The sequence below is a fragment of the Calypte anna genome, chromosome 20 (assembly GCF_003957555.1).
Source record: "Calypte anna isolate BGI_N300 chromosome 20, bCalAnn1_v1.p, whole genome shotgun sequence".
Classification (NCBI taxonomy): Eukaryota; Metazoa; Chordata; class Aves; order Apodiformes; family Trochilidae; genus Calypte; species Calypte anna.
Window position 1 is genome coordinate 13516553 of NC_044265.1, and position 27995 is coordinate 13544547.

General features: G+C 47.5%; 1 protein-coding gene across 1 annotated transcript; it reads right to left on the bottom strand.

The window, feature by feature from the left end:
* PRPF6 (pre-mRNA processing factor 6) lies at positions 1–27994 on the bottom strand. The gene is made up of 21 exons (XM_030462786.1): positions 27821–27994; positions 26833–27001; positions 25019–25137; positions 24430–24508; positions 22844–23020; positions 21914–22069; positions 21149–21243; positions 20306–20462; positions 19944–20106; positions 16984–17102; positions 15482–15700; positions 13872–13994; positions 12225–12346; positions 10987–11125; positions 9889–10008; positions 8580–8756; positions 7681–7814; positions 7100–7191; positions 5141–5255; positions 3042–3168; positions 1–2248 (listed from the first exon to the last, which is right to left on the bottom strand). The coding sequence occupies exons 1-21, from the start codon at positions 27889–27891 to the stop codon at positions 2096–2098; spliced, it is 2826 nt and encodes a 941-aa protein (XP_030318646.1). The 5' UTR covers positions 27892–27994; the 3' UTR covers positions 1–2095.
* Position 27995: the final 1 nt, after the last annotated feature.

Genomic DNA, 27995 nt, shown 5'->3' on the forward strand with positions numbered 1-27995 from the left:
TTATAACCCATTTTAAAATCAAGACAGACATCTAGGAAACATTAAGAGGCTCCAAGACCTAAGAAAAACAACAATAAAAAGGAATGTTCACTGCCTGGGTCTGGGGAAGCTGCGGATGCAAAGTGGCCAAATGAGGTTGGTGCTGTGAGAAGGTGGTGGGAAGGACATGGATCCTGATCCATGGATCTGGCTGGAGGGAGATGCTCCAAATACTTGGTTCCAGGACAGGAATGTCTTCAGGAGGAGCAGCCATGTCACTGTGATTCCAACTCTGCAGTTCCAAACAAGAGCATCATAAGGCAGAGGAATTTCTGGACCACTGGCACTCAGCTTCCCCAAGATGCCAGATGAACCCAAACACCATGTTCCCTTCTCTCAGAGAAGCAGGATACAATCCCTGTGGCCAAGCACTCACTTGGAGGAGAAGAAGGGAGAATAAAATCCACATGAGAAGCACAAGGGGCTGAGAACAAGCAGCACATGCTGAAAAGAACTTCTTGGAATTTTGTATCCTGCAGTTTCTGGCTCAGCCTTGAAATCCTGGTCTGCCATGGTTCCTTCCCATATGTCCTGCCCCTGTGATGTCTCCATTCTCACCCCTAAGCTTCCCCCTTCTCCTTTTGCACCTCCAGGAAGGATGCCAGCAGTGGCATGGAATCCCTGAGCAAGAGCCTCTCACTCTCCTTTGGGAAGCTCCAATTCCATGGGACATCCATGATCTAGACCTTCCTGAAGGGAACTGCAGCTTGGGACACCCTTTCACCAGCTGGGCAAGAGAAAGCACCAGAGTTTCTGTTACAAACCCCAAAGGAAAACAGGGCTGAGCTTCAAGACCAACTGTTTCTACCCCAGTGTCAGAGATGGGTTCCTCATCCTGCCTGGCAAAATATGCAGCACATTCCCAAAGTGGTGGGAGCCTGAGAAGTGCAAAGGTTTCTGCTACCAGACCCTCTCTTCCCAGTGAAAAAGCAAGACCCACACACAAAGAAAGCATAAGGAAAAAAACCACCACACTGTATTTTATATCTATTGCCCAAACAAGTGGAAAGGGTTTGGTTTTGTTTTTGTTTTTTTCTCCTCCTCCAGCTAAAGCCATTGTACAACTCACACAGAGACCTGGACACCTCCACTATCTCCTCACATAAAACATGACAGCTTTTCATTCAAATTTCACAAGAAAGAATTTTTTGGGATCAAAATAATACAAATCAGAAGCATAGAAAAATGAAGACAACTCCTAAGGGTCCCAAACAGAGCTTTTTTCTTTCCATCTGCACTTGAAAGAGTCCTCCCAACCATCCCAGCTGAAAGCTGCTGCCACTGTACAAGAGCAGAGTCTCATCAGCTCTGAATCAAGGCTGTTCCTCCAGAAGGGCCTTCAGGGATTGCTGGATTTGGTCTTGCTACTTTAAAATACCACTGTGCTTAATGAAATCAGACACCTAAGAGAATAAGGTTATACTATATACATTAAAAAAAAAAATTGAAGAAGAGGTCTCTAAAAATATGCTCTTGAACTTCACAAAATGCTCCATCTCCTCAGGTTTGAGGAACACCCCCAGCTTGCCAGCAGAGCAACCAAACCAGGCTTGTGGCAAAAAAAATAAGAGGAGCCAGCCCAGCCCTTCCCCTCTGCTGCTGGGCTCCTCTGAGGACATTCAGTGTATTCCAAGTGACAAGGAACCAGCAGGAGATGAGCCAAACACTAAAGGAAGTGCACAAAGGCAGACAGGAATACATGCTGGGGAGGAAAACAGAGGAGCTGCTGCACACCAGAGGCCATACAAGCACTAATTCAAGCTTGTATTTACAAGGGGAATTCAGGCATCAAAATGAAAATGCCAAGAGAGCCTCACAAGACTGCTGGTCTGTCCCAGGTGACACCAGTTCAGATCTGCTGCAGAAGCTGAGCCAAGAGCATGATCCCTGGGAAGAGAAGGCAGCAGCTTTTCTTTTTGGAGGAAACTTCTCTCTTATTGCCACCAATCTCCTGTCCTTCAAAATCTGTGCCACAGCCAGGAGGAAGGAACACATGGGGAGCAGGAAAGCAGACAGGTCCTACAGAGGTGAGTAATGCCACTGAAGCCAGCACACTCTAGAAGGTATTTTTAAGCTTGGCTGCCACAAGCACAAGGATCTCTCCAATCTTTTTCTGCCAGTTCTCTATGTCCTTGGAGACATCACACCAGAGCTCCCCGTGGCGAGGTTCAGCATTCTCACAACGCTTCCTCACCTCTTCTTGTTGCTCCTGGGAGGAAGAGAAATGACAGTTTGCAAGTTGATTAATGCCCAGGTTTGTTCCAGCAGCACAGAGCCAAGAAACTGAACAACCCTTTCCCTGAGGTGAACACTTCCAGCACCTATGGTGGGGTTTTAATTTTGGTTTGGGGTGGTTTTTCTTTTTTAAAGGCAGTACAGAAGGCTGAGTCAAAATTCAGAGGCAGCAGCTCTCCTGGCCTTGCTGAACAAAGTGGACAAATTACAGTCAAGGAGGTTTTGGCTCCACCAGAGAGACTGCAGCAGAAACTTCCTTTTCATTACCACCTGTGTGAGATCTGTCAAGTGAGAGGTCTCTCTGAAGTCAGAAGATAAACACTCCCACCATTTCAGTAATATCAGGCAGTAAAAACTGCCACAGGAGATAAGAACAGGCTGTTCCTCTGAGCTGTGTTCACGTGCAACCTGTACCTGACACTTGTGAGGAAACAGGAGCAGTCACACAAACCCAGCATCGCAACGAGAGGAAAATCTCCTTGGTGAAAACTTGCATTTCACAGCAGGAAGATTGATTTCACAGCTTTTTGCACAAACCAGCATGAGTGTGGACAGCACAGCAGCCTGACAGACAGCTCACCTAATGACACAGCCTTTTACAAACCACCCTACAGGCCTGTGCATGCTCCTTCATGACCAGGCGTGACAGCCACAGCCTCATCCCTGAGCCATGCAGGCAGTGCTCAGCCCAGCACTGCAGCAACCCCTGGGACAGGGGAACCAACACCAGCCAGGGATTCCTGCTCTTCCCAGCCACACACACTCACCTCTGTGCCATGCTGGAGCTCAAACTTGTAAAAGAAAGCCCAGGCATCCCCCAGGTCAGAGTCAATCTTCACTGTGCGGTGGAACCACTCCCTGGCTTTGGTTATTTTACGTTCACTCCAGAAGAGCCTGGGGAGAAAAGCAGAAAATGAGACAAGCAAGAGCCTCTCAAGCACCCCAACCTCAAGGCTCTACAGAGATTTCAATCCTTTGCTCTCCCCATGGAGGAAACAAGCAGATTCTGGAGGTATCTGCTGACTTTCCTCCCCTTGAAAAGGGACACGAGAGGTGCAAAAAGAACACCCACTGCTTCCTCTGCCCTCCAGCACACCCAGCTGACTTCACCCCAGAAAGAGACAGACACCCTGAGAAGGAAGCACTACACTCCCAGCTTCAGCCTGACTGTCAATTGCTTCATTTTGCTGTTCCAGATCTCTTGCAGAGTCAGGCTGACATCCCTACATCTGTCTCCCCACCTCCAGTATCTTCCATGCTTCGAGGTGCTCTTAGCCTCTAACAATTAACTTCAAAAATCTGGGAATGGCACCAAGGCTCCTGCAGCAGGGTGGGGGTCACAGTCCCAGCCCCCCAAGCATGCCCAAGTGGAGAGCAGACCTGTCTTGTCAGCTCCACACCATGAGGAAAGGCTCAAAGCCCAGCCTGGCACCCAGCCCCACTGCTGCCATTTCATAAAGGTGCTGATGGACTTCTCAATTTCTCCCCAGTAATGAACCAGCTGAGTCAATAATCTCCCAGTTGCACTGCTCTGTATTAAAGAGAGTTCATCTGAGCTGGTAAGGTCTTTATCAAATAGAGAGACATTCCCCATAAAAGGCTTAGGCAGTCATAAAATTATACAGCTTATGTGATTGTTTTTAAGCCCTATAATACTCTTGATTGTTCCCTGTTAAACAAACTGTGATTTAAAAGAGTAGAGGCAATGGCAGCAGAGGCTCAGCACCTGCAGGTAGGGGCCAGTTTTTGTTAGAAAAATGTTTTTTCACAGCTGTGTGACACAGTGGGATCACTGCACCTACAACACAAGCCCTGATGGGAGGTGGGAGCTGTTTGTGTTAGGATTAACTGCTAAACTCTGAGGCTGCACCAGAAGAAGCCTGGAAGCAGTTTCCATAAAGCAAAAGTTAATATTTTTTCCTCACTTGCTGCTAAAGCTGAACAAGTCAGCTGTCATTATCTGGCAGAAGGCAGCATTGCAGTCACTGGAGTGTATCCTACAGTTTTCTTTGGCTTATAAAAAAAAGTTGTGAAAGAATTGAGCAATGGTTTGGGCAAAATGTTGCTGGCATTAACCTCTTCTGGTATCCACAAAGGAAGAAAAGAAGTTTCTTCCAAGTCTGAAGGCTGCAGAGCCATTCACACATCAGATCAGAAAGGACATGGCCTGAGTCAGTTCTGACAGCAGTTTTTCATCACTGAAAGCCTCACAGTTTAATCTAGACAAGGAAACAATTCCTAAAAAATTATCTTCTCATTTCAGAAAAGGAAATTACAGTAGGGCTGGTACTCTGCATTCCAGGAAGGGCCAACAACTGGAGAAAACTGACACAGCAGAAATTCAGGAGGGGAGAACACTACAGCAGCACAGAATCTAGCTCAGAGTTAAGAAAAAAAAAAATCTGACAATCTAGGACAGAGAGAACAGATGAAAATACACAGTCAACCACACCAAAATGGAATAACCTGCAAAAATAGTCCCTGTTTTCAACAACACTTAACACACATCTAAACCCACTGAATTAAGCCTCAGTCACCTGCAAGCAGACTGCAACCAAGGGACACACAGTAATGTGCAGAGTGCCTGTACCTAGGGCTGGGAAAGGACTCTGTGTGACTGCACTGCAGTCCCAGGCTCAGCACAAGGGGCTGGGGGAGGCTGAGAGCCCCTGCTTCCCACCAAGGGAGGGATCTGCAGAATTCCCAGGACACAGCTTGGGAGCTGCTGCCTGCCTGGGGCTGACGGGAGGTGCTGCAGCCAGGACCACAGGGTTGTTGTGCCCCAGTGCAACACTTCACCAGGGGAACAGCCACACACACACAAAAAAAAACAGGAATTCTGACTCCATCAAGCACAGGAACTCACTTGGCCACAGCCAACAGGACATGTGGGTCGTGCTCACACTTCTTCAGAGCATCCACACTCTTGGTCTTGCGTTGCGGTCGCGCCTCGAGGAAAATTGCCTCTGACCAGAGGATTCCTTCATCGAGTCAAACAGGAAGAATCTTTAGTTTGGTTTCTGAGATTAACCCTCTCCAGCTGTCCCCCAGCCCTACCAGCACTGCTGCCCCCACCCTGCTGGTTACCCATGCCCCAGCCTCACCTCAGAGGACTCTTTCTGCATGGAAACTGCCTCCAGTACTCTGAATTTTTTTAGCTATCCCCTGCACCAGGCTGGACCTTCCACTCTGAAGGGTACCAGAACCCTTCAGAACTCCCCATGCTGGTGAACCCCCAGCTCCTGCCTTTCAGCTGAGACACTGCAAGCAGTGGAAATCAGCAATTCAGAAGTGGAAGACATCAATCTGTCTGAAGGGGAAAATGGCAGTGGCAGGAGCTGTCCCAGGAGGTGTGACTTGCACCGTTTGGAAGATGTCTCAGAGGTGCCAGAGAGCACCAAAGTTTTACTGATTTTAATCTCTGGTTCCTTTGCCAAAAGCCAGAAAGGAAATGTGCTCAGAGAAGCATGAAGTCTTTGGCTTCTCATGTCAACCAACCCTACCTGATCACTTCAAAGCAAAGCCTGAAAGCTTCTGCCTGCCAGGACTCTATCAAAGTGCTCCTGCCTCCCATAAACCCCCCCACAGGAGCACAGACCAGCTCTGATGGCTGCAGTGAGACTGGAGCTGAGCTTTTCTCTTCTTGCTCTTCATATAGAAAATCAAACCAGATTTTTCAGGCCCAGTGGGAGTTCAGTTTCACTCTTTGTGCAGACTGCCTGCATCAGCCATAAGCAACTGGGCATCAGTTTAGCCACTGATGGACACAAGTCTCTGGTTTACATGACTGCAGGCATCCAACAAATTCCTGGAGGCTTTTACTCTGGTTTGTAGCAGTTTAAAAGAGTTGGGAATTATTTTATTTAAACAAAATCTGCAGATCCTGCTGCCCATTTCCATAGCAACAGGCAGACTCTGCAAAAAAGCCTGTGCTGGCAGACACTCATTAAGCCTGAGGTCACTGACAAACAGTGGGACTTGGGTGGTGCTGCTCTGCTGACCCACTCACAAGGTGAGCAGCTTGCAATGAGTTTGTCATAAAAGTCACTTAATTCCCAAAAATTTTGCTGGCATTTAAGCAGCTGCCAATCAAACACCTTCCAAAACCCAGCCTGAAGGCAAGCTAAGCAGACTTGCCCTGCAGTAGACTTCTCCAGTTCAGGATTACATGACTTCTTCTCTCCCAAGATGTCAGCATGTTTAAATAATTAAGTCTTCCCACACTTCTGTCACAAAATAGGGCAGCATTAGGCACTTTCTCCTCCCATCTCAAGAAGAAAATATTTCCACTGCTGGGCAGAACCAATTGACTTCCATTAAGTGACCTACTGGCCTTTTCTTAACAGAGTTAGAGCACTAAACGTTTATGGCACATGATTCTCTCCTCCTGTAAGCCAACAAAGGGAAGTGTCCCATGGCTGGCTGTGCTCCAGTGAGCTTCCCAACTACTACCACTCACTCTTTCAACTCTAAACCTTGGCAGACTTCTGCCAGCTTCAGAGAAAAGCCACCCATATCCAAGATGCTTTCCCAGGAATAAAGTGCAGACCCCAGACCCAACACCACACTGGATGCTGCAGCAAAATGGAACACCAAGCCCAGATCTCTCTGGTGTGAGGTAGGAACTGGGATTATTTCACAAAAACCTTCAACATCTCATTTACAGAAGGCTGAGTGACAGTTCAAAACACAGGATTCTGAAATTTTTGATTGAAAAAATCAAGGATTTTGAGCTCTGGCCTACAAGGACACCTTGGATAAAAGATGGACCTTTATCACCTGAGCAAAACAACTTCATTGAAGATAGAAATGAGATCCAGCTCACCTGAATTGGGACATTCCTGCAATGCCTTGGCCATCAGGGTGTTTGCAATATTCTTTAGCCCAGCTCTGTACTCCAATCTCACAGACTCCAACCTGGCAAAGAAGAGAATAAGGGGGGGGGATAGTTATGACAACAAATCCACTTTGGAGAGGCAAACCAAGTCACATGAAGGTCACTGGAAATCCCAAACATCTGCCCATCTTCTGAATATGTGGAGGTGACTGACATCTTCCCATTCCTCTAAAAATAAACCTGACCTTTACTCTATAATCAAAAACAATCTAAAAAAGGCACTGTAACAAAAATGAAAGCTCCTAAGTGCTGTCTGTGCACCACAGCTATCAGTAAAGTGGTAACTAGTCCCCCCAGTGCTAACTAGTCCCCAGCTCCTTCCAGTAGCTACAAACTAGCCAGGATCAAAGCATTTCTGGTATTCAGGAAAAGTGGGTACTTAAAAGGAAGCTCTAGGCTGGGGGCATGGTCAGAAGTTCCAGGCTCAAATGGCTGAGAAGATGTAAACAAAGGCCTGAAGAATGCATTGGGTTTGGAGCCCCAAATCAGCTCCTCTCCACACAACTCACCAGAGGTCTGGATTCTTGGGATTCTTCAGACGAGACTTTTCCAAGATGGCTCTGGCTCTAGTCAGCTGCCCAACTTTCTCCTCCAGCCTGGACAGCAAAAGCCACAGGGGTATGGAATGGGGACACTTCTTCAGCTGTATTAAAAAGAAATAAGTTAATACGTAGATTTAAAGTTAAAAAACAACCTGATAGTTCCTCTAGAAAAGAGCTTCCCTTCCTGCATCCTCCTGGAGAGTTTCAAAGAGACAAAGGTGATGACATTGCTCAAATTTCTGTCAGGCTCACAGCACAGAAGTTTGTCAGGTCCATAACTGAGGCTGAGCTATCCCCACAGCAAGAGAAAGAATCCTTAACCACACACCTGGAGGTTGTGCTCCATCTGGCAATGGAGAGCTCTAGCACATACCCAGAGCAGAGCCTGCAGGGAGCAGGCTGCCTCTCAAGCTGGGAAGTGATGAGGATATCACAGGGCAGGAACTCTCCTGGCTGATGACTTTCAGAAGCACTGACACCCAAGGACAGCCATTACCATTTAAAAGAGGCAGGAGTGCTCTGTGGGCCACCTCCTCTTACTGCAGGCATCTGAGAGCTGGCTTGGGAGGTTTTTCTTTTAACAGTTCTGCTTTCAGTCTTGACAAGTCTTGGAAAACTATCCTGCAATGACTTTTTTCCTACTCTTTTTTAAGTAAGCAAAGCAAATTATGCACGTGGATACTGGGTAAGAGAAATCCTTGCTGCTTATTACAATGTCCTTATTTATTTTATTAATGTTTTAACCAAAAGACAGAAAACAGAAATCACCTCTTCAGTCACTCTGGGACAGAGCCTTCTCTATTTTGATTCCAAGACAAAAATCTCTCCAGAAGGACAAAGCAAACTTGCAGTAACACACATCTTACCCCTTGATTATAGGCCTCCCTTGCTTTCTCTACCAGCTCCTTTTGTTCCTCGATTTGTCCCTTCATCATCCACAGTTTGGGGAAGTCCTCATAGTGCTTCAGGGCTTCCTCACAAAGCTCCTGGGCTGCAGCAATGTTTCCAAGCACCCATTCTAATTTCACAGACTTCATGAAGACCTGAGAAGGAACCAGAGTGGTTTAGCAGCAGCCACTGAAAAATTAAGCCTTGAGTTCCCACTTTCATGAGAATGTAACTGATTAGAGCTTGAAATAATATAAAAAAATAACACCAGGATTACATAAAAGTGGGAACAGATAACAATGAGGAAGGTAAATGTAAATATTAAAAGGAGTTGGACCAGCATGATCCATCTGTATTTTTACCTACTAGTACAGAGTGGATATTTGGGTAATATTTGTACAAAAAGCTTTAAAAGCACAGTTAACAAACTGAGCACAATCTCACCTCCTTAAAGCCAAGCTACAAGGACCTTCAGGCTGTCTTGTTAATCACAAACTGTTACAAACTTTTCTGTACCCAAATGTCTTTCTTTGCCTACACACAAAGCCTCAGTGGTAAGAAACCCATTAGAGACCAAAGACTGTTTCACCACCCTTTGATCCCCATCCTCCCATTCCCAAACTTCCCCCACCAAGATTCCACAAGAGAGGCCTCAAGTCTGAGACCAGAGCTTCAGCCCCAGCTAGAGGGAAGCTCCCTGACTGCCAAAAGAGGAAGAGGAGAGTGTGAAAGAGCTTGGAGGAAGCACAAATTTGGGGGGGAAAAGGCAGAGGGGAACTTAATTTTTTTTTACTCACACAAGTTCAAATGGTTCTGTAAGAACAACTGAAAATCAAAGTTTATCATAGCAGAGCTCTGGAGATAAACACAAGGGTGTAACTTTAAATAAATTCAGCCAGAGCTGTCTGTAGCACAGCATGCAGAAGTGAGTCTTCTGTGAAAGTATTTTCTCTTTCTTTTTTTTCCAAGACATGCTTTCATGGAACACCAACATTAACACAAACAGCTGCAAACTAGGAAATTCCTGACTTTTGGCATTTCTGTTAAAAACCAAAACCCTCTACTTCATCTTAGCCCTTTTTTTTTTTTTTTCCCCCACCATGCCATGACTGTGTTGCAACTGGCTGGAGAAGCTCTGCAGCAAAGCAGCCACATGCCTGCAAAAGGCAATGGCAGGGAGCCAGCTGCTCAATCACCACAGCCCAAAAACTGAAGGAACTTCTTCCTCTTCAACTCCCCCGTGGCCAGAAGAGGTCTCAGCCCCTCCAACCCTTCTCATGTCCTCACCCTTGCAGTGGGAGCACTGCTTCTAGCTTTTGCCAGCAGCCTCCTTGCTCTTTCATACTCATTGTTTTCTGACTCCAGCTTGACAGCAGCCAGCCAGATCTCCTCACTGTTGGGGTTGGCCTGCAAGAACACAAAATGACAGACAAATGCATCCAGTGAATCAACAGCAGATTTAATCCTTCGTTTGATCCAGATTAAAATTGAAATCAGAGCTCTGTCAATCCACAGTAGGACTTTTCCCCCCCCTCTCCCCATTCAAGCTCCTCCCAATCTTCTTCTGACCTTTGAAGTTTACAGAAAGTCTCCAAAACAGATGCTCCACACAAAGCTCCATGCCAGTTGAGAAGTTGGATGCTTCTCAATTGTTGAAAAGCATTAATGCTTCATCTTCTGAACTTTCAGCTTAAACACCAGAAAGATCACAGGGTCTGCCACAACGAGACCTTCACTTTGTTATCCTCCAACTAAAATTTAAAAACTGAATTCCCAGCTGAGGGCTGAGAAAGCTGCTCCAATAAAAGTCATTTCAGAGACAACGTCAAGAAGACTTCAGGATGGTAACAAAAAGCAGCAAGAAGTAGTTCAGGAAGTAAATACCTTTAAGCTCCCATCTCAGAACTTGTCATTTTGTTTTGCTCTCACTTAGCTTCTCAGTCTCACATTCAGTGTCAGAACTGTCTCACTCTGCCCAGCTTTCACCATCCAGCAGATAATTCCCTTCAGTTTGCTGTGCATTAGTGGCTCTGCTCCAAGCTGTCACCTCATGAAGAGGAGCAGGCCACTGTCCTTTCTGCTGAGGTGACAGGTGACTCAAGGCAAGGGGATTCTGATCCCTGAGATCCCTGGGCTTGGTGGGAACCATGGTGGTGAAATTAATAGTTTTGTGAACCCCAGCCCTGGCACAGTGCTACTAAACAAGCAGCAACACACTCTGCTGCTGTTTGTCAGGAGAACATTTTGTCACTTTAAACAATGGAAGAACAGCAGATGCCCCCATCACGTTGAAAGGCAGCAGGGCTCAGGTGTTGACAGGAAAAGCAAACTCTGTGTTCTGTACCAGTTGTACCTCACACCATCACACAAATTTAATGTACCCACCTGGAAAGCCAGGGCCAAAATGCTCCTGGCTGCTGGCACATCTCCTGCCAGCCACTTGGATTTGGCTCCCATCAGCCACAGCACTTCTGCTTTGGGACAGTGAGCAACAGCTCTCTGCAAAAGAGCCTCCAAGGATTCCCTGAGACAAGAAAGAGCAAGTTACAAACCCTGGAAACACTGCCAGAGGGGAGAGCTCTCCTCACACACCATGTCCACTATCACTCAGTGCTATAAACACAGTTGCAAAGTCCAATGCTGTAAACCTTGAGAAGTGGTTTCATAACAAGGGAAGGGTGAGGTCTTTTTTCACAAGGGTTCTGAAATCAGCAGCTGACAAAAGGCTCATTGTTCAGACACCTTTGTTTGATGGCCTCTGCAGAAAGACCTGCAGACAAACAGCTCATTTGTCTTGGAAGGAGCCATTCTGCTTCCCAAAGCAGAGCAGAACCTGAGACAGGAAGTCTTTCAGAATTATTAGATCAAGCTGGCTTGATCCTAGTGAATTTTTCTTCTCTGCTGGAAAAGAGACTTTTCAGTAGAACAAGAGGAAAAAAGGGGAACCTGGGAGGACAATACCAAAAGCAAAGACATGCTCATTGCAAGAAAAGCTTGAGTGAGGAAGAACATCACCTGCAATCCCTTCCACACTGCAGCACTTCAGTAAGGATGAGTCCACTTAATCAAGTGGATTACTGCATAGATGGTTTGTTCTGTTCTAAACTTTGGGCAGAAAGCTTCAGATGTGTAAAGCTTGATAATAATTTGTAAATAATAATAAATATTATATATAAAATAATAATAATTTGTAAAACAAAGAAAGCTGCAACAATCTTAGCACATTCACAGGATGTTTCATCAGAAGATAAAGATGTTTGGACACCCTGAGCAATGAAGTAGTTAATGAACATTAAATTAAACACATGCTGTATATTTCCAGGTGATTTCTATGCCCCATTTTTTCTAGAAATGCCTTCTGAAAGATGGCTGTCCCTACCTTGTCTATGCAGTTATTTTTACCAAGCAATCTCTACTGCTAGAGAACTTTTTATAACTTGATAAAAACCAAAGGTGGTCTGACCACAACCATAAAAAAAAAAGGAGGGTCAGACCTGCAAAGAATGCCACTGACTACACAGGGCAGGACACCACTTCAGGGCTGGTTTTGTAGGGTTTTTTTCTTCCTTCCTATAGCAAGAGTGAACCCCTGCCTCCACCCAAGGCTTATGCAGCACACATACCTTGTGCCATGGTTCTTCTCAAAGTAGGCAGCTCGTAGCCACACACTCTTCTTGCTGGGGAAGACTTGCAAGGCATAGGCATAAATGGCTCGGGCACACTCCAGAGCATTGTGAGCAACACACTGAGGAAAAACAGCTCAGAATCAGATAAGCTGAGGGTTGCAATCAAGTGCAAGAAAAAATGACCCAGGGTAATGAGCTGGGGTGTCCTGGTTTGGACCAGGATAAAGGTGATTTTCTGTCTTGTACTTTTGCTTTTAGCTCAGTCTCTTGTAAGTAGTTGCACTTGCTGAAATTAACAGCAAGTTTCTCAGACAGTGTGTGCTTCTAGGATTGATAACACTTGATGTTTCTAGTTACTGCTAGAGACTGGTGTGCAGAGCCAAGGACACTGCTCAGCTCTGAGGAAAACATTTTACTGTCCAGGAGGACACAGAGGTCCCACCTGAGCCCTGCTTTGGGGAGGAACAGACAAGATAGATGCCAGAATTGACCAAACAGAGTATTCCATCCCATATATGTCACACTCAGTATAAATTTGAGGCATCACAAGGGCCAAGCCAGATCCTTTCCGGATTTCCAGATTTCCAGACTTCTGGATTTCCTGATTTCCCTTCTTCCCTTCCTTCACCCGGCATCCTGGAAGGATCCCGTCCGTTCGTCTGCCTGTGCTCCTGATCCATCCCAGCCCATATCTGTGTGTTCCTGCCTCCAGCTCCCAACTGCTGCCGACTCCAGGATTCTAGCCTGGACTTTCCCAGGGCTGCCCTGCAGCCTCGGTGGTGATGTGAGAGTTATTGGGGGAAAGGAGGGAGGAATGTGGTTTCCATTTTCCTGGATATTTGTATAGATTTAGTAATTTTTTCCTATTTATCATTACTGTTCATTAAAGTTGTGTAGTTTAGTTTCCAAGCCATCAGTCTCTCTCCCTTGTTCTCTCTCCTTTCTTTATCAAGGAGGAAAGAGACATTAATAGAGAGGGTCTGTTATTCGGTTTAATTGCCAGGCCAGTGTTAAACCCTGACATGGGGCAACACAACAGCTACCAAAAGGTTTTTAAAAGGAAGCACAGGGGAAATTTTCAGTGTTTCTCTGTTGGAACATAAATATCACTGGGACCAACACAGACCAGCTTGAAACACCAGTAAGGCACTGGAAACTCTTCATTTGTTTGTTTGCTTTCCAGCAAGACTATAAGCATCACAGCACATGCTGCAAGGCCAGTTCAAGGCCAGTGAAGTGGCCATTTCTCATGAAGTATAATCTAGTTTTTAGTGCATGTTCAAACTACTCCCCTAAAGCAAAGAAACCCTGGTAAAACTTTTCCCCACTCCTCTGTCCTGTTTTACACAAACTCTTGAGCTATGGTGCTCATGCCTTGAAACAGCTCCCAGTTCCTTTAACCAGACCTCATTCTTTTGAGGTCTCCCAAACACCCAAAACAAAAATCCCAGGAAATCATTTCTCACCACACCAACTTTTTGCTTACTATGAACTCAAATCTGCAGAGGAGGCAGCCTGACCAAACACAAGCAGGTTGTGGGAATCACACCCACTGATTAGAAAATGTCACTGTCCAGGGCCCAGTCCTTATTTCCCCCAATAAAATAAAAAAAAATAGCACCAAACCAAAGCAGCTGGACATACACTGTCTGCATCTTCCATCCAGGTGTGCTTCCGATCTTCTTCCTCAATCCCAATCCCAATCACAGCTCTCATGATTGCCTGGCAGGTGGCCACACTGCCAGCTTTGTCACACTCCTCAGCATCCTGGGAACAAGAGGAAAGCTCTGTTCATTTTGAGAAACCAGCACAAGGAGTTAAGATTCCACAACAAGCAGCCCCTCGTGTGCAAGCACAGACAGCGTGGGTCAGTGTCACATTAAAGCTCTTTCTATTCTCAGATTTATCTTGAGACTAACTGGTGAGCCTAAACCCACAAAGAAAGTGCTATAGATGATGTTTTGTAGCAAGAAAAGGCTCCACTGACCTGCCCTGGGCTGGGCCAAGCAGAGACATGAGCAATAAGCCCCAAGAATTTAAGAAGAAATAGTAATAAACCCAAAGCTGGAAGAAGGTTTGTTACAAGTTTCAATAAGCAAGAACTAAAGTTAAACAAATACACCCTCAGCACTGTGAAATTAAACATGCAAAGGCTCCCTCACCAGAGGTCTAAGGAAAAGTGGGGATTTCTGACATCCCAAGCATGTGAAAAGCCAAGCATGTCCTGCTTAAACTTGTTACAAACACCTCTGATCAGGGAACAGAGACATGAGAAGGAACTTGAGAAGACAACAGTGCAGAGGCTGTGGTGTTTTTATAGCAGAACTTGAAATTAACCTTTAATTGTTTTACTGCTGTACAGGAAGTTTTTTTAGATGTTAGCAAGGATGCCCACTCCATACTTTGCTCACTATCAATACTCCTCCAAGCAGCATGGCAAACTGTTTTGCTGCCTTGACCCTCTGCAAGTGATGATAGCAATAAACTGGTTTGTTTAAAGGATCTGTTAAACAAAGCCCAGTACATACACAGGAGGAAAGCAGCTCCTTTATGACCTGAACATCAAGCCATTCAGCTGGCAAGAGTCCATGAAGTGTCAGAAACTTGAGAAACCAGAGCTTTCCAGTGTGACCAACTTACTGGAGACATCTTCCCTCCCCCCTTGAGAACAATTTCTAGCACAGGACACCAGAAATCCATTGACCTGGGATGAACCTGGACAGAGGTCATGTTTTGGGCTCCCCAGTGTCCAACACAGCTCCACATGTCAGCTGTGACTACTGCACACAGCCTCAGGACTACCAGCCAAAGGACTAACAGAACATTTCCTGTCTGCTGCACATGCAATATTTGTATTGACTTCCTACAGCACCAGCTGACAAAAGCTTTTTTGGCCAACAGAAACATTTTAAGCCAAGAAAGACATATGTAAAAGATACATAAATCCTTCAACTGAAGGCTTAAAGCCTCTGTCCTGCTTAAGGCAGCAGCTGCTTCAACTTGAAGCTGGTCATCTTCCAAGAGAGAATTAAACCAGACATTCCTCAGTTTAACACACATAATGTTACCCCAGAGTATCACCTAACCACGGTCTTGGCTCTCCTCAGCTTTTTAGTCTCACCTCTTTTATCTTCACAAGGATCACCACTGATAGGCCCCGTGCAAAAATTCCTCCACCCTACAACACCTGAAAACATCCAAACCAGAACTCAAAGAGTTCACACCTGGCTGTCAAACCAGGACCAAGCCAATACCTGTATCCACTGCTCTCTGTTGATCTCCACCCCATTAGCCCTGAGGGATGTGATGGCTCTGTCAATGATTTTCTCCACCATCTGGGTGTTTCCATTGGCTTCCTCCAGCTTGGCAGCAGTGATCCAGATGTGACGATCTGTCGGGATATTCTCCCGGGCTTTGTTCAGGACTTTCCGAGCGTTCTCGTAGGTTTCCAGCCTGGCCAGGGCCAGCCAGAGCTGCCAGGCAACAGAAGATGGAAGTTGAGTTTTGATTAGAAGAAGGAGATGAGCAACAAAAGATGTCGTTCAGATTAGAACGAGGAGATGAATCATAGAATCACAGAACTGGCTGGGTTGGAAGGGACCTCAGAGATCATCAAGTCCAACCCTTGATCCACTCCCCCCGTGGTTCCCAGCCCATGGCACTCAGTGCCACATCCAGGCTCTTTGGAAAGATCTCCAGACACGGAGAATCCACTCCTTCCCTGGGCAGCCCATTCCAATGCCTGATCACCCTCTCCAGAAAGAAATTCTTTCTCATCTCCAACCTAAACCTCCCCTGGCACAACTTGAGACCCTGCCCTCTTGTCTTGCTGAGAGTTGCCTGGGAAAAGAGCCCAACCCCCCCCGGCTCCAACCTCCTTTCAGGGAGTTGTAGAGAGTGATGAGGTCTCCCCTGAGCCTCCTCTTCTCCAGCCTCAACACCCCCAGCTCCCTCAGCCTCTCCTCACAGAATCTGTGCTGGATCCCTTCACAGCCTCCTTGCTCTTCTCTGGACCTGCTCCAGCACCTCAATCTCCTTCCTGAGCTGAGGGGCCCAGAACTGGACACAGGACTCAAGCTGTGGCCTCACCAGAGCTGAGCACAGGGGCATGAGCAACACAAGATGCCATTTAGATTAGAACAAGGAGATGAGCAACACAAGATGCCAATCAGATGAGGAGGAGGAGCTGACAACGCCGCAGGACAGCAGCCACGGCCCAGGGAGAGCAGGAGCTCTGTGCTGTCTGCTCCTGGCTGGCAGCTCTCCTCCAGCAGCAGCAAATTAGCAATGGAAAAACAATTGAAAGAGTCTGCTGCTGTCCATAAAGCTCAATCCTTATCTCAAAGAGTTCATCTCCACTCGCTGGGCTGCTGCAGCCCCGTTCACATCACCTTCCAAAGGGGTGAAGCTCTGGATCAGCATCAGAGGAAGGGATAACTCTGGTTTAGATTCCCCCTCCTTGTTTTCCTCACTGCTGAGGCACTGAACATGCAGACAAACACAGCTAATTGGCTGCAGCAGGCACAGCAGTGCACTGGTGTAACTAACCTAACAATTACACAGAAAATGAGGCATGTAATGACCACCAGACAATTAACTGTGGAGAAAAACAGCACAGTCCACTTCACACCACAGCCTTCTCACAGGGCATGGTAGAAAACTCACACTGAACTCACTCTGCTTCTTGTTTCCAGAGCTCTGCAGCTGACCTGAAGCAGTGTGGAGGGGGTTTGATTTTATTTTTTTTAATACTTACTTCAACACTGGTTGGGCAGCACTCCACAGCCCTGCTCAGCATGATCCTGGCATCCTCAGGTTCTTCTAACTCCACAGCAGCCTTCCACAAACGCACCGAATTTGGAACATGCTCAAGGGCTAAAGAGGCAAAACAATTCTGTCAACCATGACAACACACTTTAAAAAAATAAATAAAAATACAGTTCTCTTTGGTAAAGATGATATATTGAAGCCTTTGTCCTGTAACAGATGAAATTTCCTGCAAGAGGGAAGGAAGAGAACTGTGCTCTGCTCAGCTCTTGCTTCAACAATGAGAACTTAAAAATCAGAAAATAAAAACCTTACTTAATTTTAATTGGAAACAGGCTCTTTGGAGAGCTAAGGGCTTTTCCCCTGCACAAGCTGGAATTGCATCCTCTTCAGTGAAACACCTCGCTGAACAAAGCCTCTGCTTTCAGCAAATTAGTATATGCAGGAGCTTCAGAACTGGGTAGATAATAGTGCTGGGTCTCCCTTGACACAAAACTAACACCAAACCCATGTTCCTCAGATGCTGAAACATTCCTGTCACAATTTAGTATTCCTGCAGGCATCTCCTGACAGGCTAATGGATCCCAGTTTAGCTTCCCCCAAAAGTTATTCACCAACTATGCAAAAATAAAACAGGATGCATAAAAGGTACTGCTGATGCTAATACCCTCAGAGGCACTGAATCCAAAGTGGTTTTCCAGCAATGCAACATGGGCTCCATCTCATTAAGAGTCTTTGAGGCTTCCTGAATCTTGTCCAAGAGTTAGCTACTGCTGGCAGAAACTGCATTCTCTGCATAATGCCCTAAATGTGCTGCCTGAAATACTCAAGTCTGAACAACAGCTTTTCTCAAGCTATCTCTTCCTAACCTTGTAGTCTGAAGTGACATTGAGAAAATAAAGGGGTTTTTTTTCCAGTCTTTTGTCACTACACTCACACCATGGATTACCAGTATTTAGCTGCATTGCAGTGGTAGTTCCACTGCTTCCATGGTGACTGTACACAAACATGCTATAGTAACAGGACTGAGCACATCCTCCTTCAGAAAAGCAGGAATAATTGCAGGGACAGAGAAATGGGTGAGAACAGGCTCCTAAACCTCCTTTGGAACCAGCCAGGCTCCTGGGCAAAGCTGTTCCTTGAAACATTCCTGCAAAAGCAGAGGCACAGTGCTGAGCCTCCACTCCAGAGCACAGCCCAAGCTCTTCAGAAAGGCACAGAGCATTACCCAGCAGCATGCCTGGGCTCTGAGGCAGCAGGAGAGTTTTCTGAAGCATTTCCAGTGATCAGCATCAGCCTGCAAGAGCTGGAAGCATCACTCAGCAAGACAGAACATGTTTTCAGAGACAGAGATTCGTGTATACCTCAAGATGTTGTTGGAAAACACTCAGCTTGCTGGCTCTCCAGTCAGAGAGAGGCATTAAAAAACCTCAGATGGGAGAAAACCAGACACAGTTTGAATGATCACACTTCAGTGACCTTACCTGGCAGTCATTTCTTGGTTTTAGGGTATTTAATGGGCTAAAGCTGCCACTTCAGGCTGGCTGTACAAACAGCTCCCAGCAGCAGAGGAGCACTGTGGGGCTGGTAACAGGGAGAAAGTGGAGAGAGAATCAAGAAACCACTTTCCATTCCACTCACAGCCTTGCACCAGAGGTTAAGTAGATGGATCCAAAAACAAAAGCAAGAAATTACTGGGTTTGCAACATTTAAAGCAGAACCCAGCACTTCATGCACAAGTCACTGCTTCTCACAAAAGATGTTCTCTTGCCCAACCTGGACTCAGAAATCTCACTCTGCTCGTGTTAAAGTTTTTCTGGTCAGCATCTCTTGTTCTTGAGGACACCCAGTGTGTCACAGCAGCAGTGCCACACTGCACTGCTTCACCAAAAAAAGCTACTGGATGGCAAATGTCTGAACATTACAGCTTCAAATCAAGAGACCTCTGAGTACCTTGCATCCACAAGAGTTCATTTCACAGAGATGCAACAGCAAGAGGCAGGAAGGAGGCAGTTCAGCCCCAATACTGCAGGTTGCTTCAGAGTAAATGCATGAAATCCAAACCCTTTCCCCTATCTGGGTTAAAATCAGGAGACAGAACTGACACAATTCAAGTTATGAAGGATCTAATCTCTACTGAGACAGGTTAATTCTTAATCAAAGAATTAATCCCATGAAGCTGGCAAGGAAAATGTGGCAGGAGGGCAGCACAAACTGCTGTGACAAGCCAGTACTGAGTGGAAAGGTGGCAATGCCCCAAGAGCAGCACAGCCAGAGGTGGAAGGTTTCAGGTACCATGGAGAGAAGCTGTCCTGGATCTCACAGCCATCTGAACACCTTCACAGCTGACACTGCACCCCAGAGGGAGTCCCAGGCTCTGCCCCCTGCTCCTGCAGCAGCTCATGGAATCACAGAATGGGCTGGGTTGGAAGGGACCTCAGAGATCATCAAGTCCAACCCTTGATCCACTCCCCCCGTGGTTCCCAGCCCATGGCACTCAGTGCCACATCCAGGCTCTTTGGAAAGATCTCCAGACACGGAGAATCCACTACTTCCCTGGGCAGCCCATTCCAATGCCTGATCACCCTCTCCAGAAAGAAATTCTCTCATCTCCAACCTAAACCTCCCCTGGCACAACTTGAGACCCTTTGTGCCCTCTTGTCTTGCTGAGAGTTGCCTGGGAAAAGAGCCCAACCCCCCCCTGGCTCCAACCTCCTTTCAGGGAGTTGCAGAGAGTGATGAGGTCTCCCCTGAGCCTCCTCTTCTCCAGCCTCAACACCCCCAGCTCCCTCAGCCTCTCCTCACAGGATCTGTGCTGGATCCCTTCACCAGCCCAGTTGCCTCCTTTGGACCTGCTCCAGCACCTCAATCTCCTTCCTGAGCTGAGGGGCCCAGAACTGGACACAGGACTGGAGGTGTGGGCTCAGCAGGGCTGACCTCAGCTCTCACCTTTCCTCAGGACACGTTTCTTGGCACGGATGTCAGTCTCCAGCTCAGCAGCTCGGATGTAGATTCGGACAGACTGGGGAAGGTGCCGAACAGCCTGAGCCACCACAGCCTTGGCTGTGTCCCCAGGCTGCAGCCGTGCAGCCTCCAACCAAACATCTTCACTCTGTCAGGAAAAAGAGATCAAGCCTTGAGATCGAGGCAAGAATTCCACAAAACAAGAATTTAACATCAGGGTTTCCAGCTAAATGTGTGTTCTTAAGTCCTGTGGATGGCAAAGCTGGATCACACACAGGCTGAGACAAACAGAGGTGCTCCTGCTCACAACCACAACCTTTTCCCACTGTCCTGCAGAGAATCCTGACCTTGGGGCACATCTCTGTTCCTTTCATGATGAGGTTTCGAGCCACTTGGAGCTTGCCAGTGACCTCCTCCAGGCGTGCTGATGCTATCCAGGCTGGGGGGTGGTGGGGATTGGTCTCTCTCACAGACTTGAGGAGCAAACGAGCTTTCTTTATATCACTGGAGGAGGAAGCAGGACAGACAGGAGAAATTTTTCAGCATCCTGGCAAGCAGCTCTCCTCAAGCAATGCTCTACAGACAGTCCTGCAAACTGGGACCTCAAACGTTCCCATACTGGTGACACAAACCACACACTCCCAAAACAAGCTTACAAACACACGTTTACACAGTGAGAACTCAGTGAAAACCAGTGAGCTGTTCAAGTAGATTTTTAGGGAATTACAGCTGGGCACTTGGCACTGGAAGCTGAGAAGCAGAGGTATTAACATCACCACTTCACAGATGGCTTTGACTTCAGTGGAAATTCCTCATAAAACCAGTGTCAGCCTCCAGGTTAAAGAGGTTTTCAGAGGCAGTGATTCAAGCCTGAATTAGCAGCAGACAGGGCCAATTAACCAGGTTACTTCCTGTTGGCAGGAAGCCCCATGCTGCCATCACTCTGGAATCTTAGTCCAGGGACAGAATAAAAACAATCCCCACAAGTGATGCATCCAGGTCAGATGCTGATTACATCAGCTGCAAGACAGTGCCAGATCTCATGTTAATTCACCCCAAAAACACTCACCTGGCAGCTTTAAACAAATGAAATGCCAGCTGACAGTCACCCATTCAGACAGATTCCCCTTTCTTTGCAGGATTGCAGCCACTACTAAGAGGATAAAGCAGTTAATCCCTCTTAAACTTACTTAATGTCTCCTCCATGGGTGGGAATCATGGAATTCAAGTCTGTCAGATATCCTTTTGGATCCACGACAGTCTGGCCACTCACAGAGTCTGACACCTGGAAAAGTCAGGGCAGAGTCACTAATGAAGTGACCACTCCCAGCCCCACAGTCTGCCTGCACCCCTGAAAGACTGGAAAAGACACTGCTGATGCATAAAAATATCCTAGATATTTATCCACATGCATAAAAATATCCTAGATATTTATCCACATGTCTAAGTGGAAGAATCCAAAGAAGGAGGACAGCACAAAGCCTTGCTATGGAGCTGTTTCCCACTTGTAAAACACAGGATTTCAATGATATAAATTCAGTAGAACAGAAAATGCAGAGAACAAGCAGCTTGGCTTTCAGTCACCAGAAGGTCTTGCAGCTAAAACCCATCATTAGATTTAGGTGGGAAAAATCCATGGGGAAAAAAAAAGCCAACACCAATTTAAAGCATTTTGTGCTGCATCCCTAGGTGGGACTGAGGAGATGCTCCTCGTGGTGACACTTGCTCTGGTCCAACAAGGAAATCTGCTCCCCTGTACTCAAATATCCCAGAGAAACTTCTTTCCCAGGAAATTCTATAGGTACAGAGGGCATGAGGAGCTGGGGAGGAGGACTTAGAGCTGAACCTCTAAGACTCAGGAAAAGGAAAGACTTCTGTACAACCAGGTCTTGAGTAGCAGCACAAAACTAACCCCAGGTAGCCCTGGGACAGATTCTGCCTCCCCACAGCCTCACCTGGCTCAGCCTCATATCCATCAGGGTGTTCCTGGCTTGCCCAATCTTCCTCATGTCCAATTCACCTGTCCCAGGTGTCATCAGCCCCGGGGTCATTCCTCCTGGGTATGGAGTATTCAGGCCTCCTGGATATGGAGTGTTCAATCCACCAAATTGCTAAAAAAAAAAAAAATAGAGAAAAACATGTCTGAAACCTCTTCTGAGAGTGCAAAAAATTAATTTGGTTGATCTGCACTTCTCCAGGGGCAACAGGGCAGGGAGGTCCAATCCCAGGCACTTCTGAGGCAGTGGTGCCCAGAGCAACAGAACCTTTTTCATGCAGACTTTGCAATGGGGGTGATTAAGCAGGTTTAGTCAAGTCAACAAAACAAGTGACAAGAAAGTGACAATTTTGACCATGAGCACCCAAACCCAGCACATTTAAACAACAATTTCCATCCAGTTGTCCCACAGGTGCCTGGTCCCATAGTCCATGGTGACCCACAGCATGTAGCAACAAGCTAAATTACTTCATTTTCAGCTGATAATTAGGCAAATCATTTATAACATGACTGCTCCAGGGTTGAGCAAACCATTAGGTGGAGTTAACCTTTTCCTGTCCTCTTTTTGCAAAACACTGGGACAGAAACAGATGCTGGGGATGCTCCCCAAAACTCATCATCACCACTTCACAACCAGAGGAAAGGGAAAGAAACACTTTTACCCATTTCCCACCCAAAAACCAGGCTGTCCCTCCCCATCCCTAAATCCTCTGGACACAGCTGTGCACTGCAGGATTCTGCAGGCAGAAACTCCACACCCAACAACTCCTTTCCCAAGCTCTCAAAGATTTCTTTGGTCACAAATCACTTTTTTTTCCCCAAAACCCCCATTTTTTTCCCTCATTATCAACTCCAGGCTCTACCTGGACCAGTTTTGCCTCATACTCACTGTCTGGCGTGGGTCCACAGAGGTGTGGTTCTCTCCTGACTGCAGATGCTTTGCAAAGAAGCTGTCAGGGACAGGAGTCAGCTTCTCATAACGAGGGTTCCTCTGCCTCTTGTTCCTGGCGTCCCCGACCTCAGGAATGCTCAGCCACTCCTCCTCAGTCACCTCTGCCAGCTTCCTCTGTCCCCAAAACACCTCTCATCAGTCTTGGGGGTAAATATTCATTAAACTGCACTGATTCCTTAAGAGATTTGGTTGGTTTTTTCCCCCCTTGAAAAACTGAAGGCTTAAAAGTAAAAAATAAGGTGTTTTTCCTAGCCTGAAATACAAAATAATTCAACTGAAGGAGGATTTTCCTCCAGACTTGTAATCAGTTTGATAATTAAACTCAGGGCTGCAAATATGCTGATTAATCTCAGTGCCTGCACCATTATTTTATTGCTAATCACTGCACAACAGCTTAAAAAACACATTTTATTCAAAATATTTAGACTCAGGTGCTGCCCTTTCAATGCCAAACAGCCTCAATCCCACAGCAGCCTCTCCAAAACTGAGCTGAAACCACAAAAAACACCAAAATTTCCATGAATTTCACCACATTCTGCACCCACAAGTGCCCAAGAAGCAGAACCACTGCATCCTCCCTCAATATTTGGAAAAATTGAAGACTTAAAAGTAAAAAATAAGTTTTTTTCCTAGCCTGAAATACAAAATAATTCAACTGAAGGAGGATTTTCCTCCAGACTTGTAATCAGTTTGATAATTAAACTCAGGGCTGCAAATATGATGATTAATCTCAGTGCCTGCAGCATTGTTTTATTGCTAATCACTGCACAACAGCTTAAAAAACACATTTTATTCAAAATATTTAGACTCAGGTGCTGCTCTTTCAACAACACAGCCTCAGTCCCACAGCAGCCTCTCCAAAACTGAGCTGAAACCACAAAAAACACCAAAATTTCCATGAATTTCACCACATTCTGCACCCACAAGTGCCCAAGAGGCAGAGCCACTGCATCCTCCCTCAATATTTGGAAAAATTGAAGACTTAAAAGTAAAAAATAAGTTTTTTTCCTAGCCTGAAATACAAAATAATTCAACTGAAGGAGGATTTTCCTCCAGACTTGTAATCAGTTTGGTAATTAAACTCAGGGCTGCAAATATGCTGATTAATCTCAGTGCCTGCAGCATTGTTTTATTGCTAGTCACTGCACAACAGCTTAAAAAACACATTTTATTCAAAATATTTAGACTCAGGTGCTGCTCAGCTGCTCCTTCAATGCCAACACAGCCTCAATCCCACAGCAGCCTCACCAAAACTGAGCTGAAACCACAAAAAACACCAAAATTTCCATGAATTTCACCACATTCTGCACCCACAAGTGCCCAAGAGGCAGAATCACAGCATTTTCCCCCAATACCTGTGTTTATTTACTTATTTCCCCAAGGGACAGCAATCCTAATTAGCAGAATCCAATCACCTGCCTGCTAAAACCCAAAACTTGAGCAAAGGAGAACATAACACCCCCCCCATCTCTACAGGAAATAAAGATTTGGGGAAAAAAAGGGCCATTTGAGACATTTCTTACTTTCAAGTCAGAGAACTGCTGCTGGATTTTGGGTCTCTCCATCCTGTATTTCTCTATCTCCTCTTTTTCCCGTTGTTCCCTGAGGAAAAGGAGCAGGGAGCTCATGCTCAGCAGCTCTTTAAAAAGTGATAAAGCATAAAAAAAGCTTTTTTTTCCTTTTTTTTTCCCCATCTCAGCTCCTCAGCACTCTGAAGGAGATGCCTGTGAAATGCCAGACACCTCCAGTGCCAGCTCACCCCTTACCCACAGCCCAGTTTGGGATTTTATCCACACTTCCCCCCTCACCAGCTTCCCAGATATTCCATGGTTTTTCCAGCAATTCCCAGTGTGTTGTGGCAAAACCCCCTCAGCATCTCCCCAAACTGCACTGACCCTTAATTACCTGTTAATTAACCACCCTGCAACCCTCAAAGCCCCTTTGAAACACCCCCACAAGGGGATGGAATTCCCACATTAAAACCCAGAGTGCTGAAAATCATTGGAAAAGGGGAAAAATCTGAGCTGGGAAATGGCAGAGGTGAAGGAAAACTCTCCCAGAAGCTGAGCAGGAAGCACCTTGTGCCAGCACTGGGGTTTTTTTTTTCCCTACCTCCTTTCTTTCCTCCGTTCATCCATCCTCTTATCCAGAGCTGCATAAATGGCATCTGCTTCCTCATCATCCTTCTCGTAGGGGCCACTGGAAAAGAGGCTCCCAGCATAGCCATTGAACTGGGATTTGGGGAAAAAAAAGGAAAATTCATGTTACAAAGAGCAGGACCCTCAGTTTCAGGCTCCCAGCCCAGCCAGGCTGCTCCCAGCACATCCCAAAACCAAAGTTTTCCTCTCCCCCCCCCGGTGTCTGTCCCTGCAACCACTTCAAAAGCAAAACTCCTTCAAAATGGTTTCTCTTAGAATCACAGAACTGGCTGGGTTGGAAGGGACCTCAGAGATCATCAAGTCCAACCCTTGATCCACTCCCCCCGTGGTTCCCAGCCCATGGCACTCAGTGCCACATCCAGGCTCTTTGGAAAGATCTCCAGACACGGAGAATCCACTACTTCCCTGGGCAGCCCATTCCAATGCCTGATCACCCTCTCCAGAAAGAAATTCTTTCTCATCTCCAACCTAAACCTCCCCTGGCACAACTTGAGACCCTGCCCTCTTGTCTTGCTGAGAGTTGCCTGGGAAAAGAGCCCAACCCCCCCTGGCTCCAACCTCCTTTCAGGGAGTTGCAGAGAGTGATGAGGTCTCCCCTGAGCCTCCTCTTCTCCAGCCTCAACACCCCCAGCTCCCTCAGCCTCTCCTCACAGGAATTCTGCTGGATCCCTTCACCAGCCCAGTTGCCTCCTTTGGACCTGCTCCAGCACCTCAATCTCCTTCCTGAGCTGAGGGGCCCAGAACTGGACACAGGACTCAAGCTGTGGCCTCCCCAGAGCTGAGCACAGGGGCAGAATCCCTTCCCTGGACCTGCTGGCCACGCTGTTCCTGAGCCAGCCCAGGATGCCATTGGCCTTCTTGGCCACCTGGGCACACTGCTGGCTCCTCTTCAGCTTCCTGGCAATCCAGACTCCCAGGTCCCTTTCTGCCACTCTGTGCCCAGCCTGGAGCTCCCCATGGGGTTGTTGTGGCCAAAGTGCAGGACCCGGCACTTGGAATGTTGAACCTCATCCCCTTGGGATCATCCCAACTCTCCAGTCTGTCCAGGTCCCTCTGCAGAGCCCTCCTGCCTTCCAGCTGATCCACACTCCCCCCAGCTTGGTGTCATCTGTGAATTTGCTGATGATGGACTCAATCCCCTCATCTAAATCATCAATGAAGATATTGAACAGCACTGGGCCCAACACTGATCCCTGGGGGACACCACAGCCACCATTTTGATGCAGCCCCGTTCAGCACCACTCTCTGGGCCCTCCAGCCAGTTCCTGACCCAGCTCAGGGTGCTCCCAGCAATTCAGCAATAAATAATTCCCATTTCCTCTCATTAACCACATTTTTTAACCTACTTTAGGCAAACAAGAGGAGGAACACAGCACTTCAGTAACCAGTGTGGGGTTTGAACTTCCCACCTCAGAGCTCAGAAGCTTCCCCTGGGCAGAATAAAAAAAATTCATCCCCCACAGTACTGAAACTCCTCTTTTCCTCACAGATTTCTTCCCCAAGACTCTCAGAGCTCTGGATAAATAAACCACAAGGTGTGAGCCCAAGACCACTGAAAATCTGCAAGCACTCTGCATTGATATTAAAAGAAAAAAATAAATAAATGAAAAAAAATGAAGTGCTGCTGGGAAAACAGAGGAAATTCTGGCCTGGAAACCTTGGCTCATGAGAGGAGCCAGAGAAAGAGAGAGCAGGGAGCTGCAGGACTCCTCCTCCCCTCTGAGAAAAACCCCTCTGGGCTGAAGATGGGAAAAAAACCCTCATCACCTCATCGTAGTTGGTGTCGTTCAGATCCTCATCATCATCATCAGCTGTCTGGTTCTTCTTCATCTGATCCCCCACGGTCCTTTTCCCCGGGGGGGCGTGTCGATCGTCCACGGGGTCGTTGGCATCGCGGGCGGGGCCGATATCGGATCGGGTGGTGAAACCCGTGGCCCTGGGGGCAGAACCCGGCAGAGCTGCTTAGGGGGCTGCAGACACGGGCTGCGGGGCCACGGGGGGGGCAGCGGGGCCACGGGGGGGCTGCGGGGCCACGGGGGGGGCAGCGGGGCCACGGGGACAAAGGGGCCACGGGGACAAAGGGGCCACGGGGACAAAGGGGCCACGGGGACAAAGGGGCCACGGGGACAAAGGGGCCACGGGGACAAAGGGGCCACGGGGACAAAGGGGACACGGGGGGGGCTGCAGCGGGGACACGGGGGGGGCTGCAGCGGGGACACGGGGGGGGGGGCAGCGGGGACACGGGGGGGGCTGCTGCGGGGACACGGTTTTACTGCTACAATAACCACGGGCTCCTCAGAACCTCCTCCTCCCTGTCCCACCCCCCCAAAGGGCACCACATGGGGGAAAGGGGAAGGGGGAGGTGACCCCAAAGCGAGGCCACAACACATCAAAAATAAACCCAGTTATCCCAGGGCAACTCCTGGTGCCCCCCAGGCACTAAAACCTGCTTTACACCGCTTCCCCACCCCCAGATTTGATGAGTTTTAAAAGGGCCCCACGTACACGCGAGGTGATAAAAGCAGGAGGGACGCGGCCTAAAGCATCCCAGAGATTAAACCCCCGGGGCCAGGCCTGGAATTAAACCCCAACCCGCCTGTCTGAGCACTGGCAGGGACCACTAAGTAGCAATAACACCTAAAAAGCCGAGCAGGCCGCGGGGCACCCAAAGGGGGGAGGAAGAAGCGCTGAGAGGAGGGAGAGAGGGAGGCGGGGGGGGCCCAGGCCCAGGCCCCGGGAGGGGAAGGCTTCTCACCCGCGGCCCAGCCCCGGCACGTAGCCCAGGGGCGCGGGCATGCCCAGGAACGGCTTCTTCTTCTTGTTCATGGTGCCGGGGGAAGGAAAAGAAGGGAAAAAAACCGGGGAGGAACCGCGGGGTCCGAGCAGGGAAACGGCGATGGCGGCGGCGATGGAGGAACTAGCGTAGAGAT